Below are 24,109 nucleotides of genomic sequence, written 5' to 3' on the forward strand. Positions count from 1 at the left end.
TATTTCCTTCTTTTACTATGTAAAAATGTCATTTTGGTTTTTTCCTTAATTTATTTAAACAAGTGAAAATACTTCGTTACTTTTATCAAAGTTCATGATTTAATATTTTGTATATACTTTTTATCTCTCCTAACAAATGAGGTTATTTTCATATTAGTCAAAACCTGAAAATACAGTAACTGTTTTTAGTCTGTCATAATTTAACTTTTTGAGGGTATTTAAAAAATTAAGTATGTTATTTTGGGTTTTGAACAAATATATAATGAGCGTTGTTTAAAAATAGTAAGTTAAAATCCCTATTTTTAATTTTTTAAATGTTGTAATCTTGATTTATGTTTTTAAATAAAAAACTGTATTTAAAAATTATATAATCATTTTCTAGTGGTGTCTACTGATTTTTAAGTTGTTTTGTTGATTATGCATTGTATGTAACTGTATTGAACTTCTTGTGTGCCACCTCTTGGCCCACCTCTTACTCCAGGACTGCTGTGAAACACTTCCAGGCAGGCTTCTTTTTTTTTTCAGTTTTATACCTTTATTTGACAATCAGTGATTAGTTCTCATCCACATTAACTGTCTAGATTTTTGAAAGTGGTGACAGGTACGTAGGTAACCAGTGTGTAGAAAGTGGTGACAGGTACATAGGTAACCAGTGGTGAATCTTGATCCTCGTTACGTTTTCTGGACAACCGCACACAGATATGGTATGGAACATTCCTTATTCCTTTGGCCCAGACAGCTTTGTTGAGCCTGGTGTCAATGCGCACATCTGGAGTTCCCATCTCCTTCATGGCAAATTTCCGGATCTCTTTGAGTGCCCGAGGGGCATGCTTCTTGAAACCCACTCCATGGATGCGCTTGTGAATGTTGATGGTGTATTCTCTGGTCACTACCTCGTTGATGGCAGAACGGCCCTTCTTATCGCCACCCTTCTTTGTGGGAGCCATTCTGCCGGGCCCTGGTTGGAAAGGAAGAGTGTGAGGTATTGTGGGAGAGGGAAAGCCCCAGGCAGTCTTCTGACAGCTTCTCATGGAAGCCATTTGATGGCATTTCATCTTGAGAACATTTCATGATTCCCTTGCTTTTTTTTCTCCAGGGATCCTCTGACGGTGTGGCTTGGGATGCCTACTGCAGCCCTTCTGCATCACAGATGTATGAAAGATATGGGGGAGTTAATGACCTTGGGACCACCCTTGACTTATGGGTAAATGCTCTCTCTCCCATCTGCTAGGAGGAGAATTCTGAGATGCCTTTCATAAGTTTCCTCAGAAAATCCCCTGGGATTGAGTACCAGTCACCCATAGCAGTGGCCAACTTTGTAATACATTCTTACCACGTTAGCTTTCGCTAATTTCTCCCTTTCTGATCCCTCAGGTTCTCTCAGATTACTTCTCAAATAAATACCTGTATGTGAGTATTTGTCTTAGGCTTTGCTTTTGGGTGGTGGGTAAACCCAGGCCAAGATGGGTACCAGGAATGGCCTTAGGAAGCAAACCCTCTGGATGCGATTCTGTGACTGGATCATTCACTGGGCAGATGACAATAAAGACCACAGCTAGTGGTAAATGGCATAGTGATAACTCCTGTCATGTGGATGGGTCACGGTTACTGTACTGGATTTGGGTAGAGTGCGGGCAGAAGGTGAAGTATTAGGTTATATAGTAGCTGTGGCATTACGGTGGAATGGGACTAATGGAAATTATAAAGATGAAAGTGTTGGTTAGTTATTGTTAACTGCTTTAACAACCTTGGAAAAAGAAAATGACATAGGTTCCTGTTAGCTATTTAAGTCAAGCCATGCTGTGAAAGCCAGACTGCCTCTATAGCACCTTTTAAGGAAAATTGCCTCGTCAATGCTGGCAATATGTGCTGACAGTCCAGTCCAAATAGTAAAGGTGGCAAGGGTACAAAGGAAATTGAAGACGCAGCCTCGATTATCTCCTCCAACAGTCAGCGTGCTGACAGGAAAAGATTGTAATGTTGAATCATAGGATGGGAACATTTGTGTCGGTGAGCCTCAGAATCTTGAACCCTCATGTTTCCTTGATTCTCTGAGCCACAGAAATGGTCTCCCCTCCTCCACTTTGCTGATGGAGAGCAGCCTTCACTTGCTTGGAGACCCTGCAAAGAATTTATCTGGGGCACTTGCATTGTAAGATGATACTTGTCCTCCTCAAGACTCACCCCTGCTACCTCTCCTTAACTCCATACCGAAGACTAGGATCCGGTCTCAGCATACCCTAAGTGGGGAAATACAGTCCTTTCTATAGGAGGATAAGTTACAGTCTGAATGAACTGCAGGTTCTGGTCAAAATGTATTGGCAGGAACCCAGGAAACATGCATGGGAGTAGGTCTCAAGGGGTTGGAGGGGGATGGAATATAAGGCCTGATAGGAGAGAGTAACATGGTAGCACTTAAACTCCTGACTTGGGTTTTTTTTTTTTTTTTTTTAAGATTTTATTTATTTGCGAGAGAGAGAATGAGAGACAGAGAGCATGAGAGGGGGGAGGGTCAGAGGGAGAAGCAGACTCCCTGCCGAGCAGGGAGCCCGATGCGGGACTCGATCCCGGGACTCCAGGATCATGACCTGAGCCGAAGGCAGTCGCCCAACCAACTGAGCCACCCAGGCGCCCCTGACTTGGGTTTTAATACCTTAGATACCTGGATTTGGTCCTAACATACTACTAGGATGGCATCTAGAAGATATGGTGGAAATGCTAGAATTTATTTGGCATGGTATTGAAGAAGGGGTCATAAAGCTCAGGGAAGTTGCAGTGTTAGAGTGGATTTGTTGTTTGAAACTTGAGAAGCTACCACTTGAGTGTTTTTCCTGGGAAGGCTCAGATGACATAAGTAAGGCAATAAACAATGTAATGGTGAAGAGTGAACTGGCAACTTTGAGAAGCGTGGCTGTGGCTGACCTCTACAGGCTCGAATTGATGGTAGCAGATGCTGCCATGATCCTGGGCTCTTTGATATCGGCGTAGATGATGGGATGCAGAAAGGTGGAAGGCCACGTTGTGGAACCTAACTGTGAGATGCCCAATGAACATAATTAATGGGTACCAAGGCATGGATCTGTGAAGGAGTTTAAGATCATGATGTTCCAAAGGGCAAGACAGAAGGACAGCTGATTAGGATGCTACTTGACTTGTATATCCACTTGTATAACTACTAGCAACTAGTTTTCAGATCTCAGGCACTGATGGAAGGGAAAGCTCAGAATCCCTTGAGGAAGGGTCCTCAAGTGTATATGATAAACATCACCTTGATCCTTCCCCAAAGGAGCAGCCATTTACCAGGGTAACTATGCAGTGGAGAAAGAAGAATACTCAGATTTTTCAACCAAGGACTTCTGGATATAAGGTCTGAGCTAATATGGATCCCAAAGGACCCAAAACACAATTGTGGTCCTCTGGTTTTATGCAAGCCCAGTGATAAATGGAGTCCTGACCAAAGTCCATCCCAGTGGGTATAATGGGTGTGGCCCCACTCTTTATTTCTGAAGTAACTAAATACACATAATTGGGATAGATACACTTAGAAGCTGATAGAATCCTTGGACCTACATTGATAGCTCTTGCTTCATGCCCCAGATACTTCTCAGATGTTGCAGGCTTGGGTCAGAGTTAATGACCCAGGGGCCTCCCTTGACCAAAGTGTTATGTAGGCCCAAAGTCAGTGAGGCTCTAGAAGACTTGAACAACTATTAACCAACTTTGTGTAATTGACATTTATAGGACACTCAACCCAATAATCGAATATCCATTCTTTTTTTTTTTAATCTTTTTTTTTTTAATGTTTTATTTATTTATTCATGAAAGTCAGAGAGAGAGAGAGAGGCAGAGGCAGAGGGAGAAGCAGGCTCCCTGCTAGGCAGGGAGCCCGATGCGGGACTCGATCCCAGGACCCCGGGATCATGACCTGAGCTGAAGGCAGACGCTTAACCATCTGAGCCATCCAGGCGCCCCTGCCATTCTTTTTTTTTTTAAATGCACAGGTAACATTTACTAAGACTGACCATATTCTAGGTCACAAAACAAGTCTCAGTACTTTTAAGATGATTCAGATCATGATGTCCTCTGACCACAATGGAATTAAATTAGAGATCAATAACAGATATCTGGGAAATCTCCAAAAATTGCAAAGTTATATAATATATATCTAAATAATCCATGGGTCAAAGAAAAATAAAGGAATCAAAGTACTTTTAACTGAATGAAAAGAAAACATAACAATATTTGTGGGATTCAGCTAAAACAGTACATAGAGGGAAATTTATAGCACCAAATGCCTATATCAGAAAAGAAAGATCACAAATAAGTGACCTCAGTTTTCACCTTAAGGAACCAGAGAAAGAAGGGCAAATAAAATAAATAAGAAAAAGGAAATAGTAAAGACCAGAGCAGAAATAGAGAACAGAAATGCAATAGAGAAAATGAATAAAACAAAACACTGGTTTTTTGAGAAGACCAGTAAATTGGTAACAGCTAGACTGATCAGCAAAGGATAGAGAACACACAAATAATCAATGTGAGGAAGGAGAGTGATGACATCACTACATATTCTACAGATATTAGATGGATAATAAGGGAATGTTATAAATAACTTCATGCCAATGAATTTTACAACTTAGACGGAAATAGATAAATTTTCTTGAAATACAAAAACTTAAGCTCATTCAATAATAAATAGATAACCTGATTACTCTATTGTATACTATTATCCCATATATCAATTAAAGAAACTAATTTGTACATAATAACTTTCCCACAAAGAAAATTCCAGGCCCAAATGGCTGCACTGTAAATTTTACCAAATATTGGGGCACCTGGGTGGCTCAGTCGTTAAGCGTCTGCCTTCGGCTCAGGTTGTGATCCTGGGGTCCTGGGATCGAGCCCCGCATCGGGCTCCCTGCTCCGCGGGAAGCCTGCTTCTCCCTCTCCCACTTCCCCTGCTTGTGTTCCCTCTCTCACTGTCTCTCTCTCTGTCAAATAAATAAAATCTTCAAAAAAAAAATTTTACCAAATATTTAAGGATTAAAGATTACTAATTCTATATAGCCTTTTCCAGAAAATTGAAGTTGGGAATTCTTTACAACTTACTCTATGTGGGCAGCATTACTCAGATATGAAAACCAGACGAAGACATAACAAGAAAAGAAAGTTTCAGATTAATTGCTCTCAAACATAGATGCAAACATTCTTAACAATTTTAGCAAATATAATACAAGAGTATGTAAAAAGGAAATACATCATGATCGAGTGGGTGTTATCCAAGGAATAGAAGTTTGGCTTAACATTTGAAAATTAACGGAATTCATCATATTAACCAACTAAAAAGAACTACATGATCACTTCAATAGGTGTATGAGTATTTGACAAAATTTAACACACATTCAAGATAAAAACTCTCAGCAAACTAAGAATTAAGGTAATTTCTTCAATCTGATAAAGGGTATTTACTAAAAACCCACAGTTAAATCATATCTAACGCCGAAAGCCAAATGCTTTCCTCCTAAGATTAGGAACTTGGCAAGGATGACTGCTCTCAGCACTTCTATTCAACCTACTGGAGGTTCTAGCCACTGCAGTAAAGAAAGATAAAAGAAATAAAAGATACCCAGATTGGAAAAGAAAAAAGTAAAAGTCTTTATTTGCATATGACATCATATATGTAGATAATCCTATTAAATATATTAAAAAAGAAACTCGGGGCACCTGGGTGGCTCAGTCGTTAAGCGTCTGCCTTCGGCTCAGGTCATGATCTCAGGTTCCTGGGATCGAGCCCCGCATCAGGCTCCCTGCTCAGTGGGAAGCCTGCTTCTCCCTCTCCCACTCCCCCTGCTTGTGTTCCTTCTCTCGCTGTGTCTCACTCTGTCAAATAAATAAATAAAATCTTTAAAAAAAAAAAAAAAAGAAACTCACTAGAAATAATAAGTGAATTTAGCAAGGATGTAGAAAGTAAGATCAATATACAAAAATTATATTTCTATATACTCACAACAAAACAACTAGAAATTGAAATTAAGAAAATAATACCATTTACAATAACATAAAAAATCCTGAGGGGTAAATTAGACAAAAGATGTACAAAACTTTTATATTGAAAAATACAAAACATGCTCAGAGAAATAAAGGAATATCTAAATAAATGGGGATATATACAATGTTCATAGATCATAAGACTCAATATTGTTAAGATGTCAATTTTCAAACAGATGTATAGATTCAATGTAATTCCAATAAAAATCTCAGCAGACTTCATGTGTGTAGGTAGACATTGACAAGTGAATTCTAAAATTCAAACAGAATTGCAAAGCTAAAACAACTTTGAAAAAGAATAAGATTGGAAGTCTTTCAGTACCTATCTTTAAGACTTATTATAAAACTACAGAAATCAAGATGATGTGGTTAAAGAAAGATTAAAGAAAGCAAATAGATCAGTGTAATAGAATAGAGAATTCAGAAATAGTCCTACACAAATACAGTCAATTGATATTTGACACTGATGTCAAGGCAATTCAATGGAAAAATAATAGCATTTTCAACAAATGGTGCTGGAAAAACTAGCTGTCTAAATGCAAAAATATACACTTTGATGCATGCTTTGCATCTTATACAAAAGTGAACTCAAAAAGGATTATGGATCTAAACAAAGCCTAAATTAAACATATAAAACTTCTAGAAGGAAATATAGAAAACGTTTGTGAATTGGGTTAGCTGGTGATTTCTTCTTTCTTTTCTTTTTTTTTTTTTGTAAAGATTCTATTCACTTATTTGAGAGAGAGAGTGAGAAGCAGCATGAGAGGGGAGAGGGTCCAAGGGAGAAGCAGGCTCCCCACTGAGCCGGGAGCCTGATGTGGGACTCGATCCCAGGACTCCAGGATCATGACCTGAGCCGAAGGCAGTCACTTAACCAACTGAGCCACCCAGGCACCCCTCTGGTGATTTCTTAAATACAACACATAAGCATGATCCATAAAAGACAAAACTTATAAATTGGACTTCATAAAAATTAAGAACTTCTGCTCTTTGAAATACCATTTTCAGAGAACGAACAGATAAGCTACAAACTGGGAGAAAATATTTGCAAATTTGAAGGAGTTATATCCACAGTATAACGAACTGCAAAACTTAGTTAAGAAAATAGTTCATTTAAAAAATGGGAACAAGGGGCGCCTGGGTGGCTCAGTTGGTTAAGCAACTGCCTTCGGCTCAGGTCATGATCCTGGAGTCCTGGGATCGAGTCCCGCATCGGGCTCCCTGCTCAGCGGGGAGTCTGTTTCTCCCTCTGACCCTCCTCCCTCTCCTGCTCTCTGTCTCTCAATCTCTCTCTCAAATAAATAAATAAAATCTTAAAAATAAAATAAAATAAAATAAAATAAAATAAAAAATGGGAACAAGTTTGAACAGACAATTTATCTAAGAAGATGTACGGGTGGAAAATAAACACTAAAAGATGGTCAACATTTTTAGTTAACAGAGAAATACAAATTAAAACTACAAGGAGATTCCATTGTACATAAATGTCTGAGCTTAAAAACAATGAACATATAAAATGATGGTGAGGATATGGAGCCACTAGAACTCTTAAAAACTCTTAAACTTTTATATGTACACATATAAAATAGTAAATCTACTTTGTAAAAACAGCCTAGCAGTTTCTTTTCTTTCTCTTTTCTTTCTTTCTTTTTTTTTTAAGTAGGCTCCACACCCAGTGTGGAACCCAATGTGGGATTTGAACTCACAACCCTGTCTACCAGTTTCTTAAAAATTTGAACACATAACAATATCACTCCACCATTCTACTCCTAGGTATTAACCCAGGAGAAATGAAAGCCTATGCCCATACAAAGATTTGCACATGATTGTTCATAGCAGCTTTATTTGAAACAATCCCAAACTGGAAACAATCTAAGTGTCTACCAAGGGGCACCTGGACGGCTCAGTCCCTTAACTGTCTAACCCTTGATCTCAGCTCTTGATTTCAGGGTCGTGAGTTCAAGTCTGGTTTTGGGCTCCATGATGGGCATAGAGCCTACCTAAAAAAAAAAAAAAAGTTAAAAAAATGTCTAATCAAAAGGTAGATAAATTGTGTTATATTCATGCAATAATGAGCAATAATGAGCAATAAACTGTTGATACACATGACAAAATGGATGAATCAACACTGATGAAAGAAATCAGAATGTACTTGCAGCATGGTATCATTAACATCAAATTTTAGAAAATTCAAACTTTAGGGTGACAGAAAGCAGAACCTGTCATATGGGGTAGGTGGGGGAAGCCAAGTATTTTGCAGGGGCATGAGGAAACTTTGGGGGATGTGTGAAGGAAATGATTGTTACCTTGTGAGGATGTATACATATGTTCACTTATCAAATTATGCAATGTTAGTACCTGCAGTTTATTGCATGTCAATCATAACTTAATCAAGCTGCTAAAAAAAATTTTTTTTCAAGCTGCTAAAAATTAACGGAGATCATTTTCAACTGTTGTGCAAGGTTTGCCACAAAGTATAAGATCTGCATATAACTGCACAGCTAAGCTATATTACTTTTTGTCCCTTAGTGTCGTGAAAAAACTGCAACATGAGAAGGCTCTGATGCCAAGGTTGGGCTGAGAAATGCTTGTAAAGCTACTAATCTAAAAATTACATTTTCATTTACTGAACTCACTTTCCATCTTGTAAAACGAGTGTTGGGGATACTTCTAATTCGGCTCTTTTAAAATCGAAATCAGCGTGAGCAAATTAGTAAAGACTATAAAATCCAAACCACTATCTTCCGTCATAATTTGAAGCCTTGTAAATTAAAGCTGCCATCAAGCCAGCTTGTGAGGTGCGAAGCGGCCCAGAAGTCCCTGGCCTGCACAGACTCTGTGCAAAGCTCTCCACGTGCGTGGCCCCGCCCAGCGCGCCCCGCCCAGCGCGCTCCACCGCCCGCCCCGCCGCGCCCCCGCCCAGGGCCCCAGGCTTTGTGACCACGGGAACGAAGCGGCGGCTCCCAGCAAGCCTGGGTGATGGCGCAGCGCCGTGCGCGCAAGCGCAGCGCAGCCCCTGAGCGGCCTCTGCGCGCGCGGTAAGTCTTTGCACGTGCGCGGCAGGGGGCTGACGGCTAGCTGCGGTGGCAGGCGGAGGGCTGAGGGCCCAGTATGTGGGGCCGAGGGCGCTTTTCTAGAACTTCTGTGGCGGAAAGTGTGAGGTCAGTAGTAGTCATTTTGGTAGGTTCGATGGCGGCCGCTTCAAGTACCGTCTTTTACCCACGGTTGCCGTTTAAGTCTCCCAAGTATGGGGCGAGGCCCATTTCCTGGCCTTCCTCAGTCTTGGAATCGCCCGCCTACTTCTGGGGGTGACTGGTAGCCCAGCTTTTGAGTTGTGGTGCTGGGAGGCGAAACCGGCTTGCAGATAACTCCGGCCTGAGTGTTCTTAGTGGAGATGGGGTCTCAGGCCTGTAGTGGGGTGGAATTCTCTCTTCCCGCAAATTCTGTGCCATTTAAACTTCAAAATCCCTCATAAAATGGGTCGAGGAGCGACCTGGACTCACTCATTCCAAATTCTTGCCATGAATTGGAGTTTTGGAAGTGCCATCTGGTAATCCAATTTTGCGGGAAGCAGGTGCTGCATCAGTTTCTTCATAATTATCGTGGGTAAAGTCTTTTGACCACTTTTAAAATAAGGTTTTGAGATGAAACTATAGTTTCTTGGGATTTCCAGACATTTTCAGTTTTACTAAATTTAAGGCAATGGCGTCCAGAGAAATGTAGTCTCTCCAAGCAGATTCCAACTTGGTATTACAACTTTTTGCTCAACTAAAAAAAAAAAATTTTTTTTTTTTAACCATTAGTGGAGGAACGATACTTGTTTTGAAGATATACTCATGGTGCTTAATGTATGTGAAAAAAACAAGGTGTAACAAAAATCAGAATAAAAAATTTTTCTTTGACTTTTTTTTCCGTGACAGTTAATTTTTCTCTTTCCATAGTTGAGCGAACATTTGAAACTTTGGTGTAGCACTGTTCTTAACTTTTAAAGCTCTTAAAAAGTCTGTATTTTCAGTTTCCTTCAAAGAACTAACACTTAGGCATGTAAAGTGCAGTATTTTAGTGTATTAATGATAAAATCATAAACTAGTCACCATTTATTTTGAAACATTTTGGAGTTGGAAAGTATATTATGTAATGAAAATTAGTTTTGATGTAATGGGCAAAATTTGATTCATTTTGCAGCCTTTGATTGCAGGGTATTTTCAAAAGTAGACACCACTGTACCTTTTAAATAAAATTGATTACCAGTCTGAAGCATTTGTTCTCTATATATTTGCAGTGTTTCTTTTTGTTTGAATTGTAGAAGTCCTGCTCTCCTTTTGGGAGGGCATCAATTATTTTTAAAGAATATGCACATTGTTCTGAAGTATTGATTTATGTAACTGATCACAATATGCCTGGATATCCACTACAGTGTAAATTTGTAAAAGCTTGGCTGAAGAGAGAATTGTAAAGATAGGTTGTATATGATGAAATTGCAGAATATAGTATATTCAAATTTTATTTGAATTATTTTATTTGAATTAATTATTGAAGAAGATCTCTGAGGTCATTTTTGATAGAGTTTGAAATTTGGTTATTTAGGAACAAAACATACTTGTAGGAATTCAAACATTATATATAGTCTTTATTCACTGTGAATGGACAGATTATTGAACTTAATTCAAGGTATTGAATTGTTTTAGTTTTTCAGGAATTGTCCAGATGGATGAAGATACGCATTACAATAAAGGTACTGACACAAAATTATTTTTGGATGTAAGAGCTACATGATCTTGATTAATTTCTAATTTTCACTGCATTTTGATTTGGTTTTAGTTGAAGATGTGGTTGGAAGTCATGTGGAAGATGCAGTAACATTTTGGGCCCAGGTAAATAGCCTGGTTGATTTCCTCCTCCCTCTACTTCCTCCCCTTTCTCCACTAATCCAGGTCCTGCCCAACAAAAATAAAAACCCCAGAATATAGATACCCTTGTCATTCTCAGTGCCTACTTATTCTTTTTTTTTAAGTTTTTAAATTAACATGTAATGTATTATTTGCTTCAGGGGTACAGGTCTGTGATTCATCAGTCTTACACAACACCCAGCGTTTACCACAACACATACCCTCCCCAATGTCCATCACCTAGCCATCCCGTCCCTCCACTCGCTCCCTTCCAGCAACCCTTAGTTTGTTTCCTAAGATTAAGAGTCTCTTACAGTTTGTCTCCCTCTTTGGTTTTGTCTTGTTTCATTTTTTCCTCTCTTCCCCTATGATCCTCTGCCTTGTTTCTTAAAATCGGCATATCAGTGAGATCATATGATAATTGTCTTTCTCTGACTGACTTATTTCGCTTAGCATAATACCCTCTAGTTCCATACATGTCGTTGCAAATGGCAAGATTTAATTTTTTTTGTGGCTGCGTAGTATTCCATTGTATATATATACACCACATCTTCTTTATCCATTCATCTGTTGATGGACATCTGGGCTTTTTCCATAGTTTTGCTATTGTGGACATTGCTGCTATAAACACTGGGGTGCAGGTGCCCCTTTGGATCACCACATTTGTATCTTTGGGGTAAATACCCAGTTGTGCAATTGCTGGGTCATAGGGTAGCTCTATTTTCAACTTTTTGAGGACCCTCCATACTGTTTTCCGGAGTGGCTGCACCAGCTTGCATTCCCACCAGAAGTGTAGGAGGGTTCTCCTTTCTCCACATCCTTGCCAACATCTGTCATTTCCTGATTTGTTAATTTTAGCCATTCTGATTGGTGTGAGGTGGTATCTCATTGTGGTTTTGGTTTGTATTTCCCTGATGCTGAGTGATGTTGAGCACTTTTTCATGTGTCTGTTGGCCATTTGGATGTCTTCTTTGGAGAAATGTCTGTTCATGTCTTCTGCCCATTTCTTGATTGGATTATTTGTTCCTTGGGTGTTGAGTTTGATAAGTTCTTTATAGATTTTGGATACTAGCCCTTTGATAATGTCATTTGCAAATATCTTCTCACATTCTGTCAGTTGTCTTTTGGTTTTGTTGGCTGTTTCCTTTGCTGTGCAAAAGCTTTTTATCTTGATGAAGTCCCAATAGTTCATTTTTGCCTTTGTTTCCCTTGCCTTTAGCGATGTTTCTAGGAAGAAGTTGCTGTGGCCGAGGTCGAAGAGGTTGCTGCCTGTATTTTCCTCTAGGATTTTGATGGATTCCGGTCTCACATTTAGGTCTTTCATCCATTTTGAGTTTATTTTCATATATGATGTAAGAAAGTGGTCCAGTTTCATTCTTCTGCATGTGACTGTCCAGTTTTTCCAACACCATTTGTTGAAGAGACTGTCTTTTTCTGTTGGATATTCTTCCCTGCTTTGTCGAAGATTAGTTGACCATAGAGTTGAGGGTACATTTCTGGGCTCTCTATTCTGTTCCATTGATCTATGTGTCTGTTTCTGTGCCAGTACCATACTGTCTTGATGATTACAGCTTTGTAATAGAGTTTAGAGTCCAGGATTGTGATGCCACCAGCTTTGGTTTTCTTTTTCAACATTCCGTTGGCTATTTGGGATGTTTTCTGGTTCCATATAAGAGTGCCTAATTGTTCTTAGTATTATTTAACACAAGACATTATTAGAAGACAAATGGCCGCAGCTGAGACTTACTACCTGAGTTACGAGTAGTGTACTCATAATACACTGACTTAAAAAAGAAAGCAAGATTATAATTGTGGTTTCAGAATTACACTCAATTTAATACCAATAATCTAGGCTGCATAAATTACTGAATATGCCAAGGTACTTGTATTTGTGAAGTTACAGCCCCATCTAGGGGTCTTTTATAATATTGTTTCTTAAAAGATACTATGTTTTCAAATGTCATTTTTTTTTAATGGCTTAATTTTGAGTTTGAGATACAGAAGTTTTTTCATCATAAAATTGGAAGCACTAGTGGAACATTTATAATTTCCTACTGTCAGACTTCAAGTCAGATAACTTTGCTTAGTTTTAAATATAAAGCAAAGCACCAAAATGCTTATGTTCCAGAATTTAAGAAGGTGAATCCCTCTAATGCATACAATTACTCACTAATTTTTAATTTTGTGAACTACATTTTATGTGGGAGGGAAGGGAATGACATTTGTTTATACTTCCTGTGGTGTAAGAGCTCTTGTGGGGTGGAATGATTTGACAATATGGGAAATAGAGTTTGTGAGAAGAAAACTTGTGGAAGAATATGATTAACCCAGAGTTTTTACTTCTATATAGAAAACACCGTAGAAGGCTGATACTCATAGAAAACTTGTGGTAAATATATCTCTGCTTATGCAGATATTTTCTAAAGGGTGTGCACATATTCTCTGCCTGTTGTCACTGTATTAATAGCAACTGTGTCCCAGGTTAGATGATCAATATGTTTAAGCTCATAGCTTAAATAAGATTTTCTAGGGGCACCTGGGCCACTCAGTCGGTTTAGCGTGGACTCTTGGTTTCGGCGTTGTGAAATCTAGCCCCGCATTGGGTTCCATGCTGGGTGTAGAGCCTGCTTAAGATTCTCAAGGGGCGTCTGGGTGGCTCAGGTCATGATCCTGGGGTTCTGGGATCAAGCCCCGCATGAGCCTCTCTGCTCAGTGAGGAGCCTGCTTCTCCCTCTCCCTCTTCTGCTCCCCTTGCTTGTGCGCACACTCTCTCTCTCAGATAAATAAATAAAATCTTAAAAAAAAAAATTCTCTAAGGGTACCTGGGTGGCTCAGTCGGTTAAGTGACTGCCTTCGGCTCATGTCAGGATCCCAGAGTCCCAGGATCTAGTTCCGCATCAGGCTCCCTGCTCAACGGGGCATCTGCTTCTCCCTCTGACCCTTCTCTCTCTCTCTCTCTCTCTCTCAAATAAGTAAATAAAATCTTAAAAAAAAAATACCAAAGTTAAAAAAAAAAAATCTCTAACCCTCCCCCATCTCTTACAAAAAAAATTTTTCTGGATCATCACTGTTCAGTCGAAATACGTGAGCCACATAAGTAATTTGAAATTTAGCAGACACATAAAAAAGTAAAAAGAAATAGGTGAAATCAGTTTTATTAAATATATTTTATTTAACTCAGTATATCTAAAATATTTCAAAATGCAGTCAGCACAGATATATTTATAGATGTTTAATTTTCCTTTTTCATATTATGTTTTGAAGTCTGGTATGTATTTTAGACTTATATATCTCAAATCAGACCAGCTCTATTTAAAGTGGGTATTGGCTGTTGTAATTGGTCAGTGCAGCTATAAACTTTGATTTCAGCTGACTGCTATGTGAAGCTGTTGATTGAATTTGGAGCTATTATTTAAACCAGGAGTCAGCAGACTTTTCCTGTAAAAGATTAGATAGTAAATATTTTAAGGATAGTGGGCCATATAGTCTATAGCAACTATTCAACCTGTCAACTCTGCTGTTGTAGTGCAAAGGCATCCATAGATAGTACGTAAACAAATAGATGGAGCTGTGATCCATTAAAACTTTATTTACCAAATCAAGTGGCAGAGGCCAAAATTTGCCAACCTCTTATTTCAGCCACGAAGTTGAGGACTTGTAGAAATTTAAACATTTTAAGAAGTTAGGAAACATGTTATAAATGGATGAGATTAAGGGTTAAAACTACTAGTGGCATTCACATGAATTGAATGATTATTTCAAGAAGCAAATTGTAAAATTTTTTTATTTACTTGAGAGAGAGGGAGGGAGAGAGCACAAGCTGGGGGAGCAGCAGAGGGAGAAGCAGGCTCTCCACTGAGCAGGGAGCCCAACAGAATGGGGCTCCATCCCAGGACCCTGGGATCATGACCTGAGCCAAAGGCAGATGCACAAATTGTAAAATTTGATTGGAGTTGGAATAGCTATAAATAAAGAATAAATAGAGATTTACTAATATGTGGAGGCAGATCAAGATGAAGATCTGCTCATGTATATTCTCTGCTTTTCTGCCACTGGATTTCTGCCCTATAAGCCACTTATATGAGTACACTGCAGAATTTTTGGTAGGCCCAGTGGGATGAGTAGCAGCTGAAGGAATCCTAAGTGTTTGACCTTCACCTTTATTTGAAAGAAAGAGCTTCCATTTATTTTAGTCCAGATAGGTATAAGATCTAATTATGCAGAATATTTTGGTGTATTCTGAACTTGAGAGAGTTAGTTCTGGGGTTTTATTCACAAAGGCTGCTTGTAATGTGTTTTGGATCAGTTTAAATTCAGTTCCCTTTTTTACTCTATGGTGATACTGATACTTATCACGATGTCTTTGGAATGGCTCTTTCAGAGTTTCTTTTCAGTCATCAGAGATAATCATGTTCTTTCTAGCCTTACTGAATATTTTGCTGATATATTTCTTAAGAACATATATATATATATTTAATTATTTTGGGATAACTTTAGACTTACAGGATGTTCGTAAAATTAGTACAGTCTTTTTAAAAATTTTTTTATTTAAATTCAATTTAGTTAACATATAGTGTATTATTAGTTTCAGAGGTAGAGTTCATTGATTCATCAGTCTTCTATAATACCCAGTGCTTATTACTTCATGTGCCCTCCTTAATGCCCATCACCCAGTTACCCCATCCCACTTCCCCCCCAGCAACCCTCAGTTTGTTTCCTGTGATTAAGAGCCTCTTATGGTTTGCCTCCCTCTCTGTTTTTATCTTATTGTATTTTTCCTTCCCTTCCCCTATGTTCATCTGTTTTGTTTCTTAAATTCCACATATGAGTGAAATCATATGGTATTTGTCTTTCTCTGACTTATTTTGCTTAGCATAATACCTTCTAGTTCCATCCACGTCATTGCAAATGGCAAGATTTCATTTTTTGACGGCTGAGTAATATTCCAGTGTGTGTGTGTGTGTGTGTGTGTATGTATGTACATACATATATATGGGTGTATATATATATATATGTATGTATATATATATCACCTTTATCCATTCATCTGTTGATGGACATCTGGGCTCCTTCCATACTTTGGCTTTTGTGACATTGCTGCTATAAACATTGGGGTGCATGTGCCCCTTTAAATCTGTATTTTTGTATCCTTTGGGTAAATACTTCATAGTGCAATTGCTGGATCATAGGGTAGTTCTATTTTTAACTTTTTGAGGAACCTCCATACTGTTTTCCAGAGTGGGCTATACCAGTTTGCATTCCCACCAACAGTGTAAGAGGGTTCCCATTTGTCTGCACCCTTGCCAACGTTTGTTGTTTCCTGAGTTGTTAATTTTTGCCACTCTGGTGTGAGATGGTATCTCATTGTGGTTTTGATTTGTATTTCCCTGATGCCAAGTGATGTTGAGAATTTTTTCACGTGTGAGTCGTTTTGTTAGTACAGTCTTTCTTTATATTCTTCATCTAGCTTCCCTTACTGATGACATTTTACATAACCGTAATACAGTTATCAAAGCCAGGAAATTAACATTGGTATCGTGCTATTAACTCAGCCCTTATTCAGATTTCAGCTGTTTTTTCATTGCCTTTTTTCTGTTCCAGGATCCCACATTGTATTTAGTTGTCATGTGTTTTTAGTCTCCTCCGGCTTTTGATAGTTCTTTTATTTATCCTTGTCTTTCATGACTGACATTTTTGATGAGTATTGGTCAGTTATTTTATAGAATATCCCTCAGTTTAGATTTGTTTGATGGTTTTTCATAAATAGATTAGCAGTAATACTACAGAAGTGATACTGTGTCCTTGTTAGTGTATCATATTGGGGATTCATGATATTGATACATCATTATTGATGATGTTGAGCTTGCTCCACTTGCTTAAGGTGCTCACTGCTGGGTTTCTTCACTTGAAAGTTACTGTTCTTTTGTAGTTAATAAATGCTTTAGAGGGAGATACATTGAGATCTAATCTTGTTTTCCTTCAACTTTTCATCCACAAATTTTATTATTTATTACTATGGTCTTTGCCTAATTATTTTCTGTTTCTCTCATTCCTTCTGCATTTGTTAGTTGGAATTCTTCTGTAAGGAAGAGCTGTATCTTCTCCACTCATTTATTCAATTATTTAAATTAGTATAGACTCATGGCTATTTATTCCATGGGTTATAATCCAATACTACCACTGTTTTGTTGTTTGAATTTTTCTAGCTTTGGGTATCAAGAGATTGTTCACATTGGCTGCTGCGCCCTTTAAACATGTCCCCATTTCATTTTTGAACATTTCTTTACTTTCTGGCACCACCAGAAGTTCCAGGATCATCTTTTATTTCCCTGTCCTAGTCCTGAAATCTACCACTCTCCAAGGAACTCTGATTCCTTTTATTGGAGAATGGTGTTTTAGAAATCAAGATCTGGGCACTGAGTGTTCTTATTGGTCCTGGAGTGTCATTGCTTTTAGGCCCTCTCAGCAGACTGAGCTGGGAAATATATATGTATAAAAACTTACACATATACACATCTATATTTTTGTGTGTCTTCCTTTCATATATGCATATATATGCACACAAACATGTATACACACACATTCACGCATACTATGAATTCATACGAATACCTTCCAATCCTAATCTAACGGTGTAGGCTCATAACTAGCCTTTCCCCCTTGATTGTAATTTCTTCCTCCTGGCTCTCATTATCTGTGGTGTATTTACTTATTTGTTCAATCCTAGTGTACACCTAAAGGAGTTTCAAATTGTTAGCCTACATCCATGAGAAATGATTTTATTTAACTAGATTGCAGAATTTGTGTATAGAGGATTATATACATTTTGAATTTTTTTACATGTTTCCTTTATACGATAACAAGTATATGAGAAGACTCATGTCATTTGACTAAAATATGCTGTCCATTTTGAGCAATTAGAATTTGATCTAAAGTACAATCCAGAGGTAGTTGTTTAAAGTTACCTCCTCTTATGATTTAATAGTATTTGGTATCTTAGTTTGAATTCCAAGTAATTTGAACTCACTGCAAAGTAAAAATTTTCTATACCTAGAACCATTTCTTATAAAGAACTCATTTGGATTATGAAAAATACTGCTGTAAGAATTTGATTTAATTGCTAAAGCTCCAAAATCTTTTAAGTATTAGTCTAATATTACTCTCAATTATAGGGGCACCTGGGTGGCTCAGTTGGTTAAGCCGCTGCCTTTGGCTCAGGTCATGATCCCAGGGTCCTGGGATTGAGCCCCGCATCAGGCTCCTTGCTTGGCAGGGAGCCTGCTTCTCCCTCTCCCCCTGCCTGCCTGCCGCTCCCCCTACTTGTGCTCTCTCTCTCACTCTCTCTCTCTCTGTGTCAAATAAATAAATAAATCTTAAAAAAAAAAGAACTCTCAATTATATAACACTGTCAAATAATAATTTACTGAATCTTAAAATGTACTATTCTTTCTTCTAGAGTATGAGTAGGAATAAGGACATTATGAAGATTGGTTGCTCATTATCTGAAGTTTGTCCCCATGCCAATTCAGTTTTTGGGAATCTTGATCCAAAGAAGGTGAGCCATATTCTTGGATATAATTATTCCATCTCTCTAGATAGCTTTATGTCTTAGATTTTATAATTGTTGGAATTTTTGATGTATTTGAAAAGAAGAGGCAGATTTTTAGACCTTACGTAAACTGTAGTTATAGTAAATTTATTCTTTCAGAAATACTTACGGACTATATGCTATGTACCAGGTACTGTCATAAGCACTGATAATACAGTGGTGAACAAGATAGAATCCTTGCCTTTGATACCGATTGACAAAAAAAATCTGTAAAAGTAATCTTTATGGAGAAGAGTTTGATGATCTTTTTCTCTTTTTTTTAAATTGAGGTATAACTTAAATACAGTAATGTGTTCATGTCTTAGCTGTACAGCTTCATGAATTTTTACATATGTTTGCATCTATATAATCACCAGCCAGATCAAGATACAGTTCCATCTTCCTAAAAAATGCCTGCAGGTCTTTTCTCAGTCAATTCTTGGACAGTAGTCTCTCTAACAAGAGTTAATTATTATTCTCACTTCTGTCACCATAGATTCATTTGCTTGTTCTTAAATCATACAGTATTTACTCTTTTGTGTATATCTGGTTTCTTTTTTTTTTTTAATTCTTATGTTAATCCCCATACATTACATCATTAGTTTTAGATGAAGTGTTCCATGATTCATTGTTTGTGCATAACACCCAGTGCTCCATGCAGAATGTGCCCTCCTCAATACCCATCACCAGGCTAACCCATCCTCCCACCCCCCTCCCCTCTAGAACCCTCAGTTTGTTTTTCAGAGTCCATCATCTCTCATGGCGTATATCTGGTTTCTTTAGTTCAACAGAATTTCTTTTTTTTTTTTTTTAAGATTTTATTTATTTATTTATTTGAGAGAGAATGAGAGACAGAGAGCACGAGAGGGAAGAGGGTTAGAGGGAGAAGCAGACCCCCCGCTGAGCAGGGAGCCCGATGCGGGACTCGATCCCGGGACTCCAGGATCATGACCCGAGCCGAAGGCAGTCGCTTAACCAACTGAGCCACCCAGGCGCCCTTCAACAGAATTTCTGAGATTCTTCCATATTATCGTGCGTACTTGTGTATTGGTAGTTTGTTCTTTTTTAGGGTATGCAGATTTCATTGTGTAAATACACCACAATTTATTGTCCTTTGGTAGGCATTTGGATTGTTTGCAGTTTTTGGCTGCTGTGAATTAAGCTACTATGAAATACTTACATAGGCTTTTGTTGGCTGTATTAACTTAATTCTTTTGAGTATATATCTAGGAGTAGAATTGCTAAGTCATACAGTAGGCATGTTTTACTTGGGTAGATACTGGCCAAATAGTTTGGCAAAGTATTGAACCAGTTTTCATTCTTACCAGCAAAGTATGAGAGTGATGAGGAGGCATTTAAATTAAAATTAAAATTTAAGGAGGCACTCTAAGGCAAGAGTGAGTGCCTCTTTAAATTTTGTGCCATGAATGCCTTGTTTGCATTATGCAGCTCAAAGCTCTGGTTATTTATTTATTTAATTTTATTTTATTATTATTATTTTTTAAAGATTTTATTTATTTGAGAGAGAGAGAATGAGAGAGAGAGAACACATGAGAGGGGATAGGGTCAGAGGGCAAAGCAGACTCCCTGCCGAGCAGGGAGCCCGATGCGGGACTTGATCCAGGGACTCCAGGATCATGACCTGAGCCGAAGGCAGTCGCTTAACCAACTGAGCCACCCAGGCGCCCTATTTATTTATTTTAAAAAGATTTATTTATTTATTTGAGAGAGAGAGAGAGAGAAAGAGCGTGTGAGCAAGAGCTGGGAAGGGGTAGAGGGAGAGGGAGAAGCAGCTCCCCCGCTGAGCAGAGACCCCCCCCCCCCACGTGGGGCTGTATCCCAGGACCCCAGGATCATGACCTGAGCAGAAGGCAGATGCTCAACCCATTCAGGTGCCCCAGCTCTGGTTATTTAAATGAGAGGGCTAGGTTTTATATTTTGATATGGAATTAGGTGGTTAAAATAGTGTATGTAAGATGACCCCATTTATGTAAATAAAAAATATATCTTAGCATATATGTAAAATTAGTGTAAATGTAAAATTATTTTCAGCAGTCCCTGTTGAGTGTTGGGAAGGAAGTCTTATCGTTTATCCTTTTTGATGTACTTTGATTTTCTTTTAATAATTTGCTTCTATTTTTATATATACCCCAATGGTATATATAAAAATATGTAAAAAGAAATTAGAAGGAAAGAATGTAGCTGAACATTAGAATGGATAAGGGAGTGTAATTTGTAAATTTTTAGGTTTTTTTTTAAAGCATCTTTGTAGCCTATAACTGTGTTTAGTAGTGTTACAAATTAAGACATAACCACTTTTCCTCTGTTGAATGCAAAATACTTGCTTTACAAAAAATTCAAACTAGTTTAAATAATGGATTTCTTATTATAAATGATTACTCAGCCACCTCTGGTTACTTATGAATGGATTATACTTTATAAATTTTCCATAGTGATTGACTGGTTCTCTTCCTCTCATCATGTAGGCAGGTCATGGACTATAAATAGTGGAGCTGTGAGAGAACAGATTGGAACCAGGGACAGTGGGAGTGAATATTTGGTTATGACTGTGTTTTATTTATTTATTTATTTATTTTTTAAAGATTTTGTTTACTGTGAGAGAGAGAGCACAGATGGAGAGGGAGAAGCAGACTCCCCGCTGAGCAGGGAGCCTCATGTGGGACTTGATCTAGGACCCCGGGATCATGACCTGAGCCAAAGGCAGATGCTTAACTGACTGAGCCACCCAGGTGACTCTCTGTGTTTTAAAGACAAATCTCTTTGGGATAAACTTGTATTTATGATGGTTGTGATTATTCACACTAACAGAGTCAAGAACTTCAGATTCTTCAACTTTGTTGAGTCCCAGCTCTATTTCTGGATTTCTGAGTATCCCCACTCCTACCTGGACTGGGTTGCAGTTATACCCCATTTCTGTCACTTGTCTTTTTTTAAAAATTTTTTAAAGATTTTATTGATTTATTTGACAGAGAGAAAGATAGCGAGAGCAGGAACACAAGCAGGGGGAGTGGGAGAGGGAGAAGTAGGCTTCCCACCAAGCAGGGAGCCCAATGCGGGGCTTGATCCCAGGACCCTGGGATCATGATCTGAGCCGAAGGCAGAGGCTTAACACTGAGCCACCCAGGCGCCCTGTCACTTGTCTTATATTGAATTGTTAAACTTAATGGCGTATTATTACAAAGTCTTGACTAAAGGTAATGTGACCTTTTGCAGAGTTTGAAATTGATTAAGGCTGTTGATTATCAGCTGTTTTGCTACTAAACCTTTTTGCTTGCTGAAAAATGTAGTTAGATGGTTGGGAGAGTGTACCATGCCATTTGTGTCCTCTCTTGACTGCCAGTTGTTGAGTGTTAGCTGAGGGAACCAGAGTTAAGTGCTAATTGAACACACCTATCCTTTGTAACATTTGCTTTGTTAGATATCCATTTTGTCTGAATTGATTTGTACTTTGTTGCTTTGGGGAGTTGAGGATTTTTATATTTTAATATGTATATGTCTTTTGCTTCAGAATCTCTGAATTTGTCCTACCTCAGAGTGATACACCTAAAAGTAATTTTTATACTTCACTTAAATCAGTGTTCCTCAGCCTTTCATTATGCCCTTTTTTTTTCTTTTTTAAAGATTTTATTTCTTTGACAGAGAGAGAGAGTGAGAGCAGGAACACAAGCAGGGGGAGTGGGACAGGGAGAAGCCGACTTCTCGACGAGCAGGGAGCCCGATGTGGGGCTTGATCCCAGGGCCCTGGGATCATGACCTGAGCCGAAGGCAGACGCTTAATGACTGAGCCCCTCAGGTGCCCCTCATTATGACCTTCTAAGGCATTTTTCGCCTAATGGTTCTCCTCCCCTCAAGACATATTAACACCACAGATATACTGTATATCTGTTTATGTTGTCAGGTGTCAGTTGTCAACTTTGAAGGGATACAAACCATTGTAATATTAAAGACACCGCCCACCCCTGAACCAGTTTTCACTCCTTGGGAATAAGATTTACCCCATTGAGAATGTATGATTTAAAGTGGTTATCAACCTAGGGTGATTTTGTATCCCCCACACTCACCCCAGGTGATATTTGGCAATGTCTGGAGACATTTTTGGTTGCCACAACTGGAGGGGGTGCTACTGGCATCTAGGTAGAGGCCAAGGGAGATGCTGCTAACTATCCTGTAGTGCACAGGACAGAGAGAGCCCCTGACCCCTTTCCCTGCCAAAGAATTACCCTGTCCCAAAATGTCAATAGTGCTGAGGTTGAGAAATTGACATAAGTATGTAAATTTTCTTTTGTTTTTTAAATTAAACATAATTAAATTAAAATATAAACTTAAATGAAAATTCAGTATTAAGGATATTATCTAATTTTATCCATTTAATAGCACTAGAGTCTTTATATATAAAGTAAAGTATAAAAATCTTTCTTGGCTGGTAGGACACGTGGATCCCAATGGTTGAGAATTAGACTTAAGTGGCATGTACTTGGCATGTTTATATTTTAAGAATAATTAATTGTACCATTTATGTCTTTAGACATTAAAACAGCATGATTTTAAGACTCTGATTGCTTATGCTTTTTTTTGAATTTTGTTTTTATGTCTTTCCTCTTTTTTTTGGCGGGGGGGGTGAAGCAGAATTGCATTATGGACTCTGGAGTCAGATTGCCTGAATTTGAATCCTGGTTCTGTTGCTTACTGGCTTATGACTTTGGGCATATAATGGTGAACACAATGTACCTACCTCGTATGGCTGTGAGAATAAAATAAGTTATTATATATAAAGTGCTTATTGCCCGATAGTAAGTGCTTAATAAATGCTAACCATTATTCTGATCTACTTAACAAGCTTTGAATCATTAAAATGCTAAATAATTTTACTTTCTTTTTCTCTTTATAGATTTATGGTGGATTATTTTCTGAAGATAAATGTTGGTACAGATGCAAAATACTGAAAATCATCAGTGATGAAAAGGCAGGAACAAGTGTTCAGTTTTTTCTTTTTTTTTTGCCCTGAATAATGATTATTTTGGCTCCAAAATTTGATGCTTATTTAGCCCTTCATTGATTATACATAGTAGTAATAAGATCTGGTTCAATTGAACTTATAAATTGATTAAACATGTTTTTTTCCCCCTAGTGAACAGAAAAGAAATGAATTGCTTAAAAAAATCCAGGTCAGATTCAGGAATATTCTTCTGAATTTAAGTTGTCATATAATCATTGAAGATTGTCCAAGAGTAGATTACATAATTTGTAGATTATGTTTACTGACCAATTTTTTTTTTTTTTAAAGATTTTATTTATTTATTTGACACAGAGAGAGAGAGCACAAGTAGGCAGAGAGTCAGGCAGAGGGAGAGGGAGAAGCCGACTCTCCACTGAGCAGGGAGCCTGATGCGAGGCTCGATCCCAGGACCCTGGGATCATGACCTGAGCCAAAGGCAGCCGCTTAACCGACTGAGCCACCTGGGCTCCCCTACTGACCAATGGTTCTTAATCATCATGTTTGGTTCTTCCTAAATAACTTTAAAAAAAAGTTCATCTATTAAGATTGAGTAAGAAAAGAACATTTGAT

The 24,109-nt window shown here is 38.2% G+C and overlaps 1 protein-coding gene and 1 pseudogene across 2 annotated transcripts in view; one reads left to right on the plus strand and one right to left on the minus strand.

The window, feature by feature from the left end:
• Window positions 1-553: 553 nt before the first annotated feature.
• Window positions 554-950, minus strand: LOC110580096 (annotated as a pseudogene).
• Window positions 951-9,156: 8,206 nt separating this feature from the next.
• The window catches only part of STK31 (serine/threonine kinase 31), an 84,746-nt gene continuing 69,793 nt past the window's right edge, over window positions 9,157-24,109 (plus strand). For both annotated transcript variants that reach the window (XM_021689790.1, XM_021689791.1), the window contains exons 1-5: window positions 9,157-9,206; window positions 10,734-10,780; window positions 10,867-10,919; window positions 18,391-18,489; window positions 23,432-23,506. In XM_021689790.1, coding sequence (XP_021545465.1) covers window positions 9,157-9,206; window positions 10,734-10,780; window positions 10,867-10,919; window positions 18,391-18,489; window positions 23,432-23,506 — 324 coding nt within the window. The remainder of the gene's footprint in view (window positions 9,207-10,733; window positions 10,781-10,866; window positions 10,920-18,390; window positions 18,490-23,431; window positions 23,507-24,109) is intronic.

The sequence above is a fragment of the Neomonachus schauinslandi genome, chromosome 12 (assembly GCF_002201575.2).
Source record: "Neomonachus schauinslandi chromosome 12, ASM220157v2, whole genome shotgun sequence".
NCBI classification, from domain to species: domain Eukaryota; kingdom Metazoa; phylum Chordata; class Mammalia; order Carnivora; family Phocidae; genus Neomonachus; species Neomonachus schauinslandi.